We start from the raw sequence: 17,306 nt of genomic DNA, 5'->3' as shown, positions 1-17,306 counted from the left end.
TCATTGCTTTTGTTGAACTCTTGGCCTAAAAATAACACCTCTTTAGGTGGGCTACGAAAAGAGTCTTAACATAATTCGTATTCCAACCGAAATTAACCATGTTATTAAAGCTCTCTATTAAAAAATTTTAGGGGTGTAAAGCATTTTTTCAGAAAATTGTTAGAAACTGTAATTTCCGATAGCTCTTTGCCATTTCATGTTTATCAGAGGAACAGTCATTTCTGTGTTGTCAGTTTTCATCGTCGCATTTTACGAATTTGAGCAACTATGCATGGTACGCAGCATAATATGCAGAACAACGGCCAGGAACATTTCTCTGATATGCCTGAATGCATTACTTTTTCTTTTATTAGGTGTGCCCAGTGTACGGAAAATGTTTGTTTCCCTCGCCCAACCGACACTTCACATTTCTGAGAAGACTACAGGGAACAAAAAAAGCCGTCCGGAGTGGCCGTGCGGTTCTAGGCGCTGCAGTCTGGAGCCGAGCGACCGCAACGGTCGCAGGTTCGAATCCTGCCTCGGGCATGGCTGTGTGTGATGTCCTTAGGTTAGTTAGGTTTAATTAGTTCTAAGTTCTAGGCGACTGATGACCTCAGACGTTAAGTCGCATAATGATCAGAGCCATTTCAACCATTTGAATTTTTGAACAAAAAAAAAATGGCTCTGAGCACTATGGGACTTAACATCTGTGGTCCAGTCCCCTAGAACTTAGAACTACTTAAACCTAACTAACCTAAGGACATCACACACATCCATGCCCGAGGCAGGATTCGAACCTGCGACCGTAGCGGTCACGCGGTTCCAGGCTGAAGCGCCTAGAACCGCACGGCCACACCGGCCGGCTACAGGGAACAAACAAGGAGTTAACAAACTATACATTTTTTAGAAATTATCAAAAGAACTGTTCTACACAAACTTTAAAATATTCTATGATAACAAATTAAAGTCCCGATTGATGGAAGTCGTCAGTAAAATAACATCAAACACTGCCTTGATTTTCTTTCCTCTGCTATTCACTTGTGTAAAAATTGCATCTGCAAGAGTTTAGCTGTCGATATGAACTACAAACTTTTAAAAAACTCAATGATTTGAGTCATTTTTGGTATGCTTTAAGTGCCTAAAATTAATGTGTGTGTGTGTGTGTGCACTTTGGCTTTTGCGTTACGCTGCGCTACGTCCTCCTGTGGTTGCGTCTGCTTAGTCACCAATTCGCATGCTAGGGCATTATAAACCGCTGTTATAAGTGGTCCTTTGTGCGGCAAAGATGAGTAAATTTAACATTTTTTTTAAAATACTTGCAGTGCGTCTAAGCAGCTAAGATTTTAACAGTGTATTTCTTTCGGTGTATTCTTCCTGCGTGACAAATTTCAAGGTCGGTTTCTTACATGTCGGATTCTATTATTAGCACTACATCAAGACAGCAGTTTCCTGCCCACAGAAGACTTTGAAATTCCAAATATGGCCTGACTGTGCTATACCGATGCCTCCTCTTTAGTCTTCTTCTTGTTTCTTGTTTATCCCGGCTTCTTGAGTTCTCTTGTGAAGAGACACGATACAACACGTTCAGAAGTGGGGTGGGACAATCAATGAAGCTACACAACTTTTGAAACCGCCGGTTTATTGGCATTTCTGGAAATAAAATCACTCTCATACTCTCATGCGGTTAGCGAATTTCGTGTAACAGTTTGTATGTGTAATGGGACTTATTACGTCGCAAATCGTTAATTAATCTCCATTACAGTGTTGCTAAGCAACGTGATCAACAAGGTGATACGTGTCTCAATTAAAACAGAACCTCGATATTTTGAACAAACTTTCGGTTCATTTTGGTCAAAATCAGCACTTTTCTCAAAATTAATTTCCAACTTCGTGCAGTAGGTCCAAGCGCATTTGCAACTATTGTACGCGATTCACTGGACAGCTCGATCACGCACTAGCGTGTAACGTATTTCAAATCGAGCGCGCAGGTTTCAGTTTGCCCTAATGGGCTAAACGACTGTTGCAATAACGTAATGTGTCTGTCTCACGTAAAGTCTAAATGGAACTGGATTTGTCTCCATTCGAGTCAAAATCACAAAAAGTAAAATTCACCGCGCAGGTCAGCGAACTGTACACGAGCACTTTTAGAACTTTAAGTGATAACTCGTCTCAGAGTAAAAGCCGCACATAAATTCACACTTTTTCATGGACTCAAAATTCAAAACACCTTTATATTAAACAGATAAATTGTGGCCTGCAATTACTAATTAACATATCCCATTCTGAATAAACTTCAAGAACTTGTATTTCGTAATCAATAAAATTTTATCTCCTGAAAGAAACTATTAGTTTGCTAAAACAGATTCAGATTATAGTTAACTCATGTCTAGACGATGACGTCACAAATCGCTACTTGCTTGGAATGAACGAAATACCTGTACTGAACAATACTGTCCGTCGAGTAATTTACTGACTTTTGTAACAAATTTGATACCCCTTGCATCGCTACAGTGCCTCCAAAAGCACATACAGTTTTATTCCGTATTGGTGAGGCTTCTGTGGCAAATACCGTTTGAAACTACGGTGTTCGCGGAATGGACGCAACCCTTCATCGATTGTAATGTTTAGGTTGGTATTCATTCTTGTCGTATACTGGTCGTACTTTGAACAACGGATCAAACTCTGGCTCGCCTTTAGCTTACATTTGCCTGTTATCATTCAGGTGGAAGCTGTAAAGTATTAATTGAAACCAGTTACTGGTCATTATGTTCGAACGGACACTGCAGGACAACGCTACATTTGCGCTCCAGTGATCTGCGGTTGATCGTTGCTCCCTAACACTCATATGCTAAATGATTCCAATAAATTTTCGAATGTTGTCCAGAGTGACTTCCTAGCAGGCAGGCAGGCAGTAGTTGATTCAGATGTTGCTTTCTTTGTATTTGCTGCCAAGTATACAAGTTTGCTCTTGCTTTCATGTGGCGAATCATCTCGTTATCTATAAAATAGTAAAAGAAATCTGCCAGACTACTGTCACTCGTCAAGCGCATTTCAGTTTGTATATTCGCTTTAGCATCAGTGTAGATTGTAACCACTGTAATTCTTTCAAATTCATCTCTTTCTGGATTTTATGTCTCAAAACATTTCAAAAGGTTATTGTTTAAGTGGGATTTAAAATTCTTATACGTCTTTACACGTTTCTTCGACGAGGCGAACTCTCTTTCAAAGGTTCACAAATATTTCACTATTCCAGTGTAAATACAAACCAACGGCCTTGCTGTAGTGGTAACACCGGTTCCCGTCAGATCACCGAAGTTAAGCGCTGTCGGGCTGCGCTAGCACTTGGATGGGTGACATTCCGGTCTGCCGAGCGCTGTTGGCCAGCGGGGTGCACTCAGCCCTTGTGAGGCAAACTGAGGATTGAGAAGTAGCGGCTCCGGTCTCGGAAACTGACATAAGCCCGGGAGAGCGGTGTGCTGACCACATGCCCCTCCATATCCGCATGCAGTGGCGCCTGTTGGGCTGAGGATGACACGGCGGCCAGTCGGTACCTTTGGGCCTTCATGGCCTGTGCGGGAGGAGTTTAGAGAGAGTTAGTGTAAATAAACTAAGAAAATTTAATAAAAATTTCTTTCTTGAGGACACTGTTGTTTGTGACTTTGTAAGAAAATATTCGTAATAGACATTTGCTTGTAGGATTTAGAATATCCAGTTATATATAATGAAGTACTGACGGAAAAAGCTGCACAATTATTCAGTCACGCCTTGGTAGTATTTCAAAGCGGTGCAAAGATTGACTATTTGCTTTCATTGTTTAGAAATGTAAAATTGTGTGCTTCAAAGAACGAAAAACCGCTGTATTCTATGACTACCGTATCAACGAATCACAATTGGAATCGATCAACTCATACAGACACCTCGGTGTCACAATTTGTAGGGATATCAAATAGAACGATGACATTTTCTCAGTTGTAGGTAAATCAGGTGGAAGATGTTTTTTATTATAACTATTCATCAGTCTTCTGTCTCGTTTGATGCGGCCCGCCTCTTAATCTCAGAGTAGCACTTGGAACCTAGGTTGTGAATTACTCGCTGGATGTATTCCAGTCTATGTCTTCCTCTACACTTCCTTTACCCTCTACAGCTCCCTCTAGTACCATGAAAGTTATTCCCTTATGTCTTAACATATGTCCTACCATCCTGTCTCTTCTTCTTGCCAGTGTTTTCCACATATTCCTTTCCTCGTCGACTCTGCGGAGAACATCCTCATCGCACACCTTATCAGTCTACCTAATTTGCAACATGCTTCTCTAGCAACACATCTCAAATGCTTCGATTCTCTTTCTTCCCAGTTCATGTTTCACTACCATACACTTCTGTGCTCCAAATGTTCATTCTGAGAAATTTCTTCCTCAATTTAAGGTTTAATGTTGGTTGACTTCTCTTGGCCAGAAATGCCCTTTTTTCTAGTGCTAGTCAGCTTCTTCGGCCTCCTTGCTCCTTCCAGTGTGGGTTATTTTGCTGCCTAGCATAATTCCCTAACTCCATCTACTTCTTGATCACCAGTCCTCATTTTAAGTTTCTCGCTGTTCTCATTTTGCTACTTCTCGTTACTTTCGTCTTTCTTCGACCTACTCTCAGTCCATATTCTGTACTCATAACACTGTTCATTCCATTCAGCAGATCCTGTAATTCTTCTTCACTTACACTAAGGATAGCACTGTCATCAGAAAAATCTTCTCGCTGATGTCCTTTCACCATGAATTTTAATTTCACTCTCGAACCTTTCTTTTATTTCAATCATTGCTTCTTCTATGTATAGACCGAACAGTAGGGGAGAATGACTGCAATCCTGTCTTACACCCTATTTAATACGAGCACTTCGTTCTTCGTCTTCCACTCCTATTGTTTCCTCTTGGCTCTTGTACATACTGAACAATACCCATATTTAATTACTCCTTACCCCTCTTTTTCTCCGAATTCCTAACACCTTGCATCATTTGACATTGTCGAACGCCTTCTCCAGATCGACAAATACACTCCTGGAAATTGAAATAAGAACACCGTGAATTCATTGTCCCAGGAAGGGGAAACTTTATTGACACATTCCTGGGGTCAGATACATCACATGATCACACTGACAGAACCACAGGCACATAGACACAGGCAACAGAGCATGCACAATGTCGGCACTAGTACAGTGTATATCCACCTTTCACAGCAATGCAGGCTGCTATTCTCCCATGGAGACGATCGTAGAGATGTTGGATGTAGTCCTGTGGAACGGCTTGCCATGCCATTTCCACCTGGCGCCTCAGTTGGACCAGCGTTCGTGCTGGACGTGCAGACCGCGTGAGACGACACTTCATCCAGTCCCAAACATGCTCAATGGGGGACAGATCCGGAGATCTTGCTGGCCAGGGTAGTTGACTTAAACCTTCTAGAGCACGTTGGGTGGCACGGGATACATGCGGACGTGCATTGTCCTGTTGGAACAGCAAGTTCCCTTGCCGGTCTAGGAATGGTAGAACAATGGGTTCGATGACGGTTTGGATGTACCGTGCACTATTCAGTGTCCCCTCGACGATCACCAGTGGTGTACGACCAGTGTAGGAGATCGCTCCGCACACCATGATGCCGGGTGTTGACACTGTGTGCCTCGGTCGTATGCAGTCCTGATTGTGGCGCTCACCTGCACGGCGCCAAACACGCATACGACCATCATTGGCACCAAGGCAGAAGCGACTCTCATCGCTGAAGACGACACGTCTCCATTCGTCCCTCCATTCACGCCTGCCGCGACACCACTGGAGGCGGGCTGCACGATGTTGGGGCGTGAGCGGAAGACGGCCTAACGGTGTGCGGGACCGTAGCCCAGCTTCATGGAGACGGTTGCGAATGGTCCTCGCCGATTCCCCAGGAGCAACAGTGTCCCTAATTTGCTGGGAAGTGGCGGTGCGGTCCCCTACGGCACTGCGTAGGATCCTACGGTCTTGGCGTGCATCCGTGCGTCGCTGCGGTCCGGTCCCAGGTCGACGGGCACGTGCACCTTCCGCCGACCACTGGCGACAACATCGATGTACTGTGGAGACCTCACGCCCCACGTGTTGAGCAATTCGGCGGTACGTCCACCCGGCCTCCCGCATGCCCACTATACGCCCTCGCTCAAAGTCCGTCAACTGCACATACGGTTCACGTCCACGCTGTCGCGGCATGCTACCAGTGTTAAAGACTGCGATGGAGCTCCGTATGCCACGGCAAATTGGCTGACACTGACGGCGGCGGTGCACAAATGCTGCGCAGCTAGCGCCATTCGACGGCCAACACCGCGGTTCCTGGTGTGTCCGCTGTGCCGTGCGTGTGATCATTGCTTGTACAGCCCTCTCGCAGTGTCCGGAGCAAGTATGGTGGGTCTGACACACCGGTGTCAATGTGTTCTTTTTTCCATTTCCAGGAGTGTATTATGAATGTGTTTTGATTTTTCTTTAGTCTTACTCTCATTGTCAACTGCGAAGTCATAATTGCCTCTCTGGTGCCTTTCCTAAAGCCAAACTGATCGTCATCTAACACATCTTCAATTTCTTTTCCATTCACGTATACGTTATTATTGCCAGAAACTTGGATGCGTGAGCTGGTAATCTGATTGTGCGGTATTCTCGCACTTGTCAGTTCTTTCACTCTTCGGAATTGCGTGGATAATGTTTTTCCGAAGTCAGACGGTATATCCCCAGAGTCATATATTCTACACACCTGTATGAACAGTCGCTTTGTTGTCACTCCCCACAATGATTTTATAAATTTTGATGGAAAATTATGTGTCCCTCCTGCTTTATTTGATCTTAATTCTTTCAAAGCTTTTTTAAATTCTGATCCTAATGCTATATCCCCTATCTTTTCTATATCGGCTCCTGTTTCTCCTTCTCTCACTTCATCAGACAAGTCTTCTCCTTTATGGAGGCCTTCAATTTACTCTTTCCCCCTACCTGCTCCCTCCTCTGCGTTTAACAGTGGAATTACAACAGCACTCTCAATGTTACCACCCTTGCCTTTAACTTCACCGAGGGTTGTTTTGATTTCTCTATATGTTGTATCAGTCCTTCCGACAGTATTCATTTTTCGATTTCTTCACTTTTTCATGCATCCATACCACCTTAGCTTCCCTGCACTTCCGATTTATTTCGTTCACAAATGACTTGTATTTCTGTATTTTTTAATTTCCCCTCAACATTTTTGAACTTCCATCTTTCATCGATCAACTGAAGTATTTCTTCTGTTACGTTTGATTTCTTTGCAGTTACCTTCTTTGTACCTATGTTTTTCTTTCCAACTTCTACGATTGCACCTTTTAGAGATGCCCATTTCACTTTAACTGAACTGCCTACTGAGCTATTCCTTATCATAGTATCTATAGCCTTAGAGAACCTCAAGCATATTTCTTCCTTCCTTAGCAATTCCGTATCCGACTTCTCTGAGCAATGATTCTTTCTCACTAGTCTCTTAAATTTCAGCTTACTCTTCATCACTACTAAATCGTGATTTGAGCCTTTACCTGCACCTCGGTACGCCTTACAATCCAGTATCTATGTTTGACCATGATGCAATGTAACTGAAATCGTCCAGTATCTGCCGTCCTCCTCTTCCTCTCTCATTCCTATTACCAAGCTCATATTCTCTGCCACCGTTTCTTTTGCTCCTTCCCCTACAACCGCATTCTAGCGGTCATCCACAGCAGTAGTAGCCCTTGGGTGGCCTGTGTGAACCATGTCATCGACAGTTCCTGTCTCTCTGTATCTCCTCCATGTCCGAACAATATCGCTTTGGTTCACTCTGAGACATCTGGACACTTCCCTTCTTGAGAGCCCTTCCTGGCACAAAGCAACAATGCGGACGCTTTGGAATCGCGGTATTGACCGTCTAGGCATGGTTAAACTACAGGCAACACGAGCCGTGTACCTCCTTCCTGGTGGAATGACTGGAACTGATCGGCTGTCGGACCCCATCCGTCTAATAGGCGCTGCTCATGCATGGTTGTTTACATCTTTGGGAGGGTTTAGTGAAGAGTCAAAGGAACTGTGTCTGTGATACAATATCCACAGTCAACGTCTATCTTCAGGAGTTCTGGGAACCGGGGTGATGCAACACTTTTTTTATGTCTATATCTGCCTTGCACGTAGCACCCCTTACAGACGCACGAATTCCTACTGATTGTCGCTTGTCGATATTGCTACTACCTTTTCTATACTGAGAGTGAAACAGTGTCTCGCCTCAGTACTTTTGGAATGCCTTTTTTAAAACTATGGTTGATCTTTCTCGTCCATAATTTACTTTATTGTCAAATAATTATCCAGAACAATAGATTTAAGCTTTGCCTTTATTCATCTATATCGACCGCATTCTAGTTAAAAGATGGCCATTTGTTTCTAAGTGGATGCTAACGACTGCTTACCACATCCAAGCATAAAATCTCCCCTAGACTTATTGATGAACTTATAGCCTCTGCTGGACTCGCATTCTGGAGGACGACGGTTCAAACCTGCGTCCGGCCATCCAGATTTAGGTTTTCCGTGATTTCGGTAAATAGTTTCAGGCAAATGCCGGGATGGTTCCTTTGAAAGGACGCGGACGATTTCCTTCCCTATCCTTCCCTAATCCGAGCTTGTGCTCCGTCTCTAATGACCTCGTTGTCGACGGGACGTTAAACCTAATCTCTTCCTCCTCCTTATAGCCTCTGGAAACCATCGTGCTTATCAAGTCATCGTAATACTTTTCTCTGCCTCGTTACTGACAATGTCGAAATTGTCGGGTCTGTCTGCTGCATCGAGGTACACAGTTGTATGAATGCGTGGTGTCCGTTCTTTCGGACATGCAGAATCCGCAGCTGTTATATATCACATGTAAATTTAAGGTAGAAAGGGGAAGAAAAGAAAGGAAAATGAGGAGATCACTGGTGTCAGATGCATCGGGTCATTACGAAAATGTGCTGGACTGGGATTCGAACCCGGGATGCTCTGCTTACTAGGCACGTGCGGTAACTAACGCGCCCTCCGGGACACAGCGTTGCCGCTACTGAGCGGACTATCTCAGCACGCTTCACGGCCGATTTACATTCCCACCGAGCGCCACCTATCCGCAGTCCCTGCCCATTTCCTCCATGTTAGCTCTTGTGAGATTCCCACTGGAGGTCAGACGTATTTGTGCATCCTCACTGAAGAAGGCGGATCCATAGCCCAGCTAGGCCTTTCAAATTATATGAATGCGTGGTATCCGTTCTGCCTAGTAAGCAGAAGATCCCCGGCTCGAATCCCGGTCCGGTATACATTTTCACTCGTCACCGCTTATTCTGCGTAATGTCCCGATGCAGCTGGCAGCAGTGATAATCTGCTTTTCATTTCCTTTCTTCCCCTCTCCGCCTTTAATTTACATGTGAGGTACACAGATGGGTTACGTATTGGCAGTCGAACTATTTGCTCAAGACAGCTTCGGAGAAAGCGTTGAGAAGTATTTCATAAGACTGGTCGTCCGTATCGCCATTAGTGAATACAACGACGTCCTAATGTACACTCGCTGGTTAAAGTCTCCTCCTACTACTATTGCATAATAGGGGTATTTCCACATGACAGAGTTTAGATTTTCTTTGAATCATTCTGCAATAGTTGTAGCAGAATTGAATCACCTGTAAAAATGTTCGATGATTTATTTGGAAGCATCTAGGCCGATTACTCACGCACAGGGAAGCTCGCAGTCAAACTCAATTTCAATCTCGCTAGACATATTATTTACATTTATTGCTAAGATCACCCCTCCCTCCACTGTACGCGCAATAATCTAACCTATCTTTATACGTTCCTTGCCCCAGATTTTCCGGAACTTTCTACTTCGTGTTTTATCCATCTCAGATTCGAGTATAGTTTGGGTGCAGTATCTTTCTTGCGGAGTAAGTTATTTGCGTTTCAAGTGAGGGCACCGTTTCAAACTAAAAGTAAATATCGTAGTCTCTATGACTACCCGTTTATCTGTTCATCCATTTACCCGTTTACCATTACATCTGCATGATTTTATTACTTCTTCACTTTCGGCTTAAATACTGTACCCTGTATCCTCAATAATACATTGCCACATAACCTAAAAAATGTAACAAACAGTTTAAATGTTAAACCGTTTACCCATGAATTCCTATAAGCCGATACCCCAAGTAGCTGATACCCACAGTATCTGACATAACAAAGTAGGTGCTAGCAAATTGTACGAAGTTCCCAGAACACCTTTGATGTATAAAATTTTTGGAAAATACAGCGTTCAAAGACAGTAGTTTCCACTTTGTAACAGCATGATTCACCATTTTGATCATAACTGAAAAACTTCTTGCGTTGCAAGATAAGATTAATATCCTAGCATCGGCTCATTAAAATGATAGACTGACTTTGAAAGCATACCACTAATTCACTATGGAGACCGAAGCAGAAGGGAGATTACCATTCCTGGACGTCATGGTCAAAGGAAGTGCGGATGGCACCCTGGGTCACGGGTATACATTAAGAAATCGCACACCGACCTGTATTTGCATGTAGATAGGTGCCACCACCCTTCGCGGAGGAATGGGGTGCACAGGGCGCGCACCATCTCTGACGCAAAGAGTCTGCCCCATGAGCTGGAACACCTCAAAACTATATTCCGGAATAATGGGCACTCAGAATGGCACATAAGATGCGCTCTCCGCCCTGCCTCTGCAGTACAGCGTGTGGAGACGGAAGAAGTCACGGAGGAAGCGATAGTCACTGGCTATATACCGTATACTGGCGCACTGTTGGGGAAAATAGAACGAATATTGAGGAAACACCGAGTAGGAACTGTCTTTTGCCCTCCCAATAAAACACGAGCATTTTCGGGAAGTGTCAAAGACGATCTCGGTTTGCTGAAGGCCGAAATATACCAGATTTCGTGTTAATGTAGGAAGACGTATATTGGACAGACAGTGCACTCCATCGAAGATCGTTGCCGAGAACATCAGAGGCGCCGGCCGATGTGGCCGTGCGGTTCTAGGCGCTTCAGTCTGGAACCGCGCGACCGCTACGGTCGCAGGTTCGAGTCCCGCCTCGGGCATGGATGTTTGTGATGTCCTTAGGTTAGTTAGGTTTAGGTAGTTCTAAGTTCTAGGGGACTGATGACCTCAGGTGTTAAGTCCCATAGTGCTCAGAGCCATTTGAACCATTTTGAACATCAGAGGCACACTCGACTTAGGTACCCCAACAAGTTGGCGGCCGCAGAGCACTGTTTGTCCGAAAATCACGAAATGGACTATCAACATACCAGGCTCTTGGCACAGACATCTAAATACTGGGACAGCGTCGTTAAGAGGCTATCCAAATTCGCACCAGGGACGGACTCATCAACCGAGATTGCCACTATAACCTCAGCAAGGCATGGGAACCAGCACTGAGTCTAATTAAAAAGACGCTCAGCGACTAAAAAGAACTGGTGACCAGGGCAGACGAGGCCATTACACCGACGCCACCACAGACGCCGACGCCAACGTCTCAGCGACCGCCGACGCGCGGCCGCGGCCGCGGACCGCGGAGAGAACGCCTCGCAAGGCTCTGAGCACTATGGGACTTAACATCTATGGTCATCAGTCCCCTAGAACTTAGAACTACTTAAACCTAAGTAACCTAAGGACATCACACATCCATGCCCGAGGCAGGATTCGAACCTGCGACGTAGCGGTCGCGCGGTTCCAGACTGAAGCGCCTAGAACCGCTCGGCCACACCGGCCGGCCGCGTCGCAAGGAGAGGCGATTTAAGACGGCCGCCCGCCCTCAGGAGCTTAGTTCATCAGCGCACCTGACGATGGCGACATGTCTGATCGCCGAAATATTGTGTCCGTTGGACACTATGGATCAGCAGTACATCGGTGGACTGGTCGAGCAAGACATGACTTGTCAGTACAAGCAAAACGCTCACTCAGCGAGTTCGGTCCTGCCGATGTCTGTCTGCCTGCCTGCCTGCTGTGTGACATATGACAAGTATCATAGAATAATTAAAATGTGGAAAATCTGAGGCTCCATTATGCCTTACATCATCTGTGGTAAAGAAACTGAACTTTGCACATATGCAAGTGCTGCCCTACGTAGTTCCTACATTTGAACACTCTGTAAAGCACTTTTAAGTACTGTAAGTTACATTATTTTCATAAATCTTACGTTAAATACGGTGCAAAATTAGCCTTTGGATCCCTTTGTGCACGTTGTAAATTACTTTTAAATGTTGCAAATTACAACCTTTACGTATTTTTTAAAAATATTTCTGGATATTGTGCAAAAAATAATTCCGAGCATTTGGATACTTTTGAGCACAGTCATGATGCATACATTGTAATCCTTTACGTACTTTTCAGATAAATCCTTTTGAATTTGAAGCAAAAGAAACCAGGCGTTTGAATACTTCTGAATGTGTGTGGAAATGGCAACACTGTGATTGTCTTTTTTAATTTTAATGGCCACTGAAATACTAAGCTGTGACTGTCTGTCTTATTTTAACAGTTCACTGTGATTGGCTGGGGAGCGGAGGGCTGGGGAGGATAGTAGTGAGGGGACGGTGCCACGATTATGTTCTGTGTTCAAGGTCGTTGCCTCTACCCCCTGATTTTTTCGATGTGATAATTAAAATATTTTGATGAGGTTCGCTAGGTAATTGATAGGTACACTGGCTGCAAAGATGAAAATAATCTGTAGCACTCCCTTCTGAATTTCTCTTTTCAACGTACATGAACTGCTTCTCCAAACAAGGGACATAAAATTGTGGTTTCTCTTTGCGTCGACGAAAGGACATAATTTCAAGGATGGGGTAGGAATTTGAGCGTGATCTTGCGACAGGAGTGGCCCAAGCTTTCACCTTTAGTGAATTAGCGAATCACGGAAATTCTGAATCGGAATAGCTGGCTGGTGATTTGATACCAGCTGCTCTCGAATGTCACTCTAGGACATAAACACTGTAATGCATCGCTCGGTTTTTTTCCCAGCACCTTCAATATATTTCTATATGCCCTCTCTGACAAAGTACTATTGTCATTTTTCATTTACTTCATATATTTCAAAATATGGTTTCTTCCTCATTTGTGGATTTTAAAGTACTTTCCATATTCCCAAACAGAACTTGTGATTGAACTCCTGTTTGGAAGTATTTTCCAGATTCCTCACAGTTGCAGTCTTCACTGTTAGCAACGAATGCTATAGCCACGTTTCACTTGCCTTCAGTACTTTCTTTGGTCGGAAAAGAATGTTCAATAGCCTTAATAAAAAATCTATGAAGCAAATACGCTGATAAATGAAAACATTATGACGACCTATGTAACAGCGTGTTGGTCCGCCTTTGGAACGCAATACAGCAGCTAATCTCGGTGTCATAGATTCGACAAGTCCTTAGTAGGTTTTCTCAAGCCGCTGTAGCACCATCCCGGCCTTGTCAGACGGAGAGTTATCCTGCTGGAAGATGCCACCGTCGTCGAGGAAGACATAAAGCATGAAAAGACGTAGATGGTTCGGAATAATGCCTTAGATTACTACCACAGGTCCCGTTGAAGCCCAGGTGAATATCCCCCACATCAGAACATTACCGCCAACAATGTGTGCTGAAGAATGTGCTCAGAAATACTTTCGCCTGTACCAGCATTCTACTTTGGTGTCAAACCTGCCACAGATCACCGCCTATCTGTGATGAGTCGTGGACGTCAAACGCTTTGCTGCTTATTTGTGGTTCCACCGTCCTTCAAACACTTTTCATTGATGCTCACGAAAGTAGCATGCGAACTGGCGGCCAGCTTTGCTGTTTCCGAGAGGTGTCTCCAGGAGCTGGGACATAACAAGTTGCTCTTTGTGAAACTCCCTTATATTAGTAGATTTCCCCATTTGCGGTCCGTATCGTCGCTAGAAAGATTCCCTAGTCGTCATTTTCCACCTATATGCTTTTCTGCGGCACATGCGTCAGCATCACCACACGGGATTCATTCTCACAGTGAACAGTGCCGTAATCTTGTGTCTCATCAATGTACACGATTGGAAAATCTCTCGTCGTAAGACATTTTCCAGAGATTCTTAGGCAAATGCTCAAATATCTTTACATTCCATTCTGTGGTTAACATTTCCACTTTGATGTGCGCTGGTTCTGTGGTTCTGCATACGAATTTGTATATTGTACATATTCATTTTCAGACCATCTATTCCAGCACATCCAGTTCATTTCTGTATACGACAGGAAATTCATAATGAATGTGTCGAGCTACCCAGATAAAAGACAGACGCTCATTAGCTACTCGTGTTTTTTGATTTCAGCTCCGGAGGCTCCTGAAGCTGTTATAACAGGAAACTCATGGGCCATGATTTGCTGGAACGTTCCAAAAACTGGTTCTCCACTGGGCTACTTTGTCAATCTGAAATCATTGACTGAACAAGACGGCAATTACACTGAGAAGAACTACAACTTCACTGTTAGAGAGACGGCGAAGAACAGAAGCAGATCGTGCGCGGCGTTCCCGGGGCTGCAGACGTCGGCCGACTACGAATTCACTGTGACCGCCTGGAATGATGAGGAGACTGGCATCACCAGCGCCCCTGTCACCTTCAACACTCGTGTCAACCGTAAGTCTACCAAATGCCTACTGTTATACCTAAACTCATACCATTTAGCTATCTGAGCCTCCCGAACACATTCCCATTAATATTGTAAATCGTTATTAACATTTAAATTTCATTAGCGAGGATGATGTCAGCAGTCATGCAGAAACATTGCACCCTGAGACGATTTACCTCATTGGATGGTCACGGTATCAACAACTTTGTGTGCAATTCAGCAGATTGCGAATGACGCCAAATGTCCACTTTCCTGTGTTTGCATTTTTCCGCGCGTGCCTGAAATACAGCGCTGGAGGTCACCGTATAATGAACAGTAATCGACTATGATTATCCGAAATCGTAGCTGCGGATGGTTAACCTTAACTGTCCAAAAAGAATCGGTCAATAGCTAAAGTAATATCAAAGTTTAAATGCAGGAACTCTTAGACGGGAACCCAATAGTACAGCCTTACATTATTTGGACATTTAGACGATATGGGAGCAGTAGATCCAACACAGTATCGCTGTTAAGGGGCTAGGCACACTGTAAGGCCGGCCGAAGTGGCCGTGCGGTTAAAGGCGCTGCAGTCTGGAACCGCAAGACCGCTACGGTCGCAGGTTCGAATCCTGCCTCGGGCATGGATGTTTGTGATGTCCTTAGGTTAGTTAGGTTTAACTAGTTCTAAGTTCTAGGGGACTAATGACCTCAGCAGTTGAGTCCCATAGTGCTCAGAGCCATTTGAACCAGCCACACTGTAAGGACGTCACTGATGCACAAAACATCGAAAGCCTGTAAAACTGAGAACTAAGTCATTTTCCAACTGTTTCGAGATAATAATACTACGCAGTTATGGTGCAAACTGCAACACGAAGGCCCTATTTGTAAACAGCGAATTACTCAGGCCTATGATAATTCTGCATACGCTAGAGGAGCTGTGTTATGGCTGCATCAAGTCCGTTTACCTCCCTATAGATGTCAGTAGGATAAAACCACTACGATAAACTACCTGGAAACCAAAGGCACACTTCAAAGAGTTCGTGTTCCCTTAAAACGATGGGACTTCCCAGAACATGCTCATTCGACAAAGAACATCCAAGCTTGATCTGATGTGCATTCAGGGTAATTTCGAACGAGTACAAAATATTTTCGCTTATTATGAACCCATTTTTTGGTAGTGGTGAAGATTTTAATATTACAATCTTCTCCCCTCCGAAAGGACTATGATCAGCAACTGATTAGCAGAGAGCGGTTTACCTTCCCCATAAAGACTTATATAAGTGAACATCACTTAAAACTCGATTCTTACAAATCCCGTTTTCCTCAGATGTCCCGCTCTGACGCCTATCAGTGTAGATTTCAAAGCCATTTAATTGCACACATTTTGTGGAGCATTTTCCAATGCAGTCGGCTTCGTAAAATAAAATTTGTTCTTCGCTGCCGAGGAACATATCAAAACTAGCATTAGATATAATATTCGGATCCTTGTTCTTCCATTTCCGTAAGAATCACATCATCTGTATCACGGAGACAGAGTTTCTGATCGATTTTCAGTTGTAAATATGAATTGTGCAGGAATGCAAAAATTTAATTAGTAGTCAGGTCGTGGCGTTGCTATTGGTCTACAGAGTAGCCTTTCACAAACCATATACATGAAATATTAACTTTTTATGATAATCAAAACATATGTCGTTGGAGCTATTGAGTTGGGGGATCTTGATTGGTAAGGTGTAAAGTGTAGTTTGATTGTGCGATCAGTAGGAATGGGGCACCACCTCGATTTCAGGAAGGGTGTAGAAGTAAAAGGCCTGTGTACGTTTAAGAAATCGTGATATTTGCCTTAAGTAATTGAATGAAGGCACGGAAAAACTAAATCGACATGGCCGAAATGGGAATTGAACTCCAATCCTATCGAATAAGAATACAGTGTTGAATAACTGCCCCACATCAGTGGGTTCTAATTTTCTAGTTCTACAAGTGTATGCTATTACATCATGCCAAATAGAGAAGAAGTTTGGAGTTTGACGCTCGAAATTCACGCACAATCTGGACGTCAGGTGTTGTATGTTCATTACTCTTATTTCGGCTAAATACGAACTGGCTACTCTGAGTATGCCATCATCCGAATGGTATGCGGTAGTGACTCGGTTATGTAGGTGCGTTCTGGATGATAAGTTGGGTGGTTGTGAGGAAGGTAATTATTACGTTGTTGGCTGCCGATGAAAAGTATGCGTGATCGACGTAGTGGTTAGTGCAATGCAGTATTAAGGTTTGGACCGCCAAGAACAGTCGTACATGAAATGTATTCGCAGTTGCGAATATGAACAACCATCAGCTGTGTAATGGAATGACAACAATGAAAATTAGTGCCAGACCGGAACTCGAACCAGGATTTCCCGCTTTTTGCGAGCGGTCGCCATATCGTTAGGCTATCCGAGCACGACTCACGGCCAGATCGAAATTTTCATTTACTGTCAACCATGTGTCTACCATCTGAACACGTACATTCATTATTTATGTTGCCGTACAGGAGAGACTTCGAATAAATTTCATTTATTTCGTAACAGCTGTAGTCGCCGCAGTGCCTGTTCCTCTGGACATGCAAGTACGTCTAAAGGAACGTTGCATCGAAATTCAGATTGACACAGGCACTGTAATATTGAAAATAGTCGTTACCTGAGCGTTGGTTCAAATGGTTAAAATGGCTCTGAGCACTATGGGACTCA

The 17,306-nt window shown here is 44.0% G+C and overlaps 1 protein-coding gene across 1 annotated transcript in view; it reads left to right on the top strand.

The window, feature by feature from the left end:
• LOC126470807 (uncharacterized) overlaps window positions 1-17,306 on the top strand; it is a 495,505-nt gene that overhangs the window by 118,585 nt on the left and 359,614 nt on the right. The window contains exon 6 of the mRNA XM_050098819.1: window positions 14,304-14,609. Coding sequence (XP_049954776.1) covers window positions 14,304-14,609 — 306 coding nt within the window. The remainder of the gene's footprint in view (window positions 1-14,303; window positions 14,610-17,306) is intronic.

The sequence above is a fragment of the Schistocerca serialis genome, chromosome 3 (genome assembly GCF_023864345.2).
Source record: "Schistocerca serialis cubense isolate TAMUIC-IGC-003099 chromosome 3, iqSchSeri2.2, whole genome shotgun sequence".
Lineage (NCBI taxonomy): Eukaryota > Metazoa > Arthropoda > Insecta > Orthoptera > Acrididae > Schistocerca > Schistocerca serialis.
Note: the sequence above shows the minus strand (reverse complement) of the source record. Positions and strands in the feature narration are given on the sequence as shown.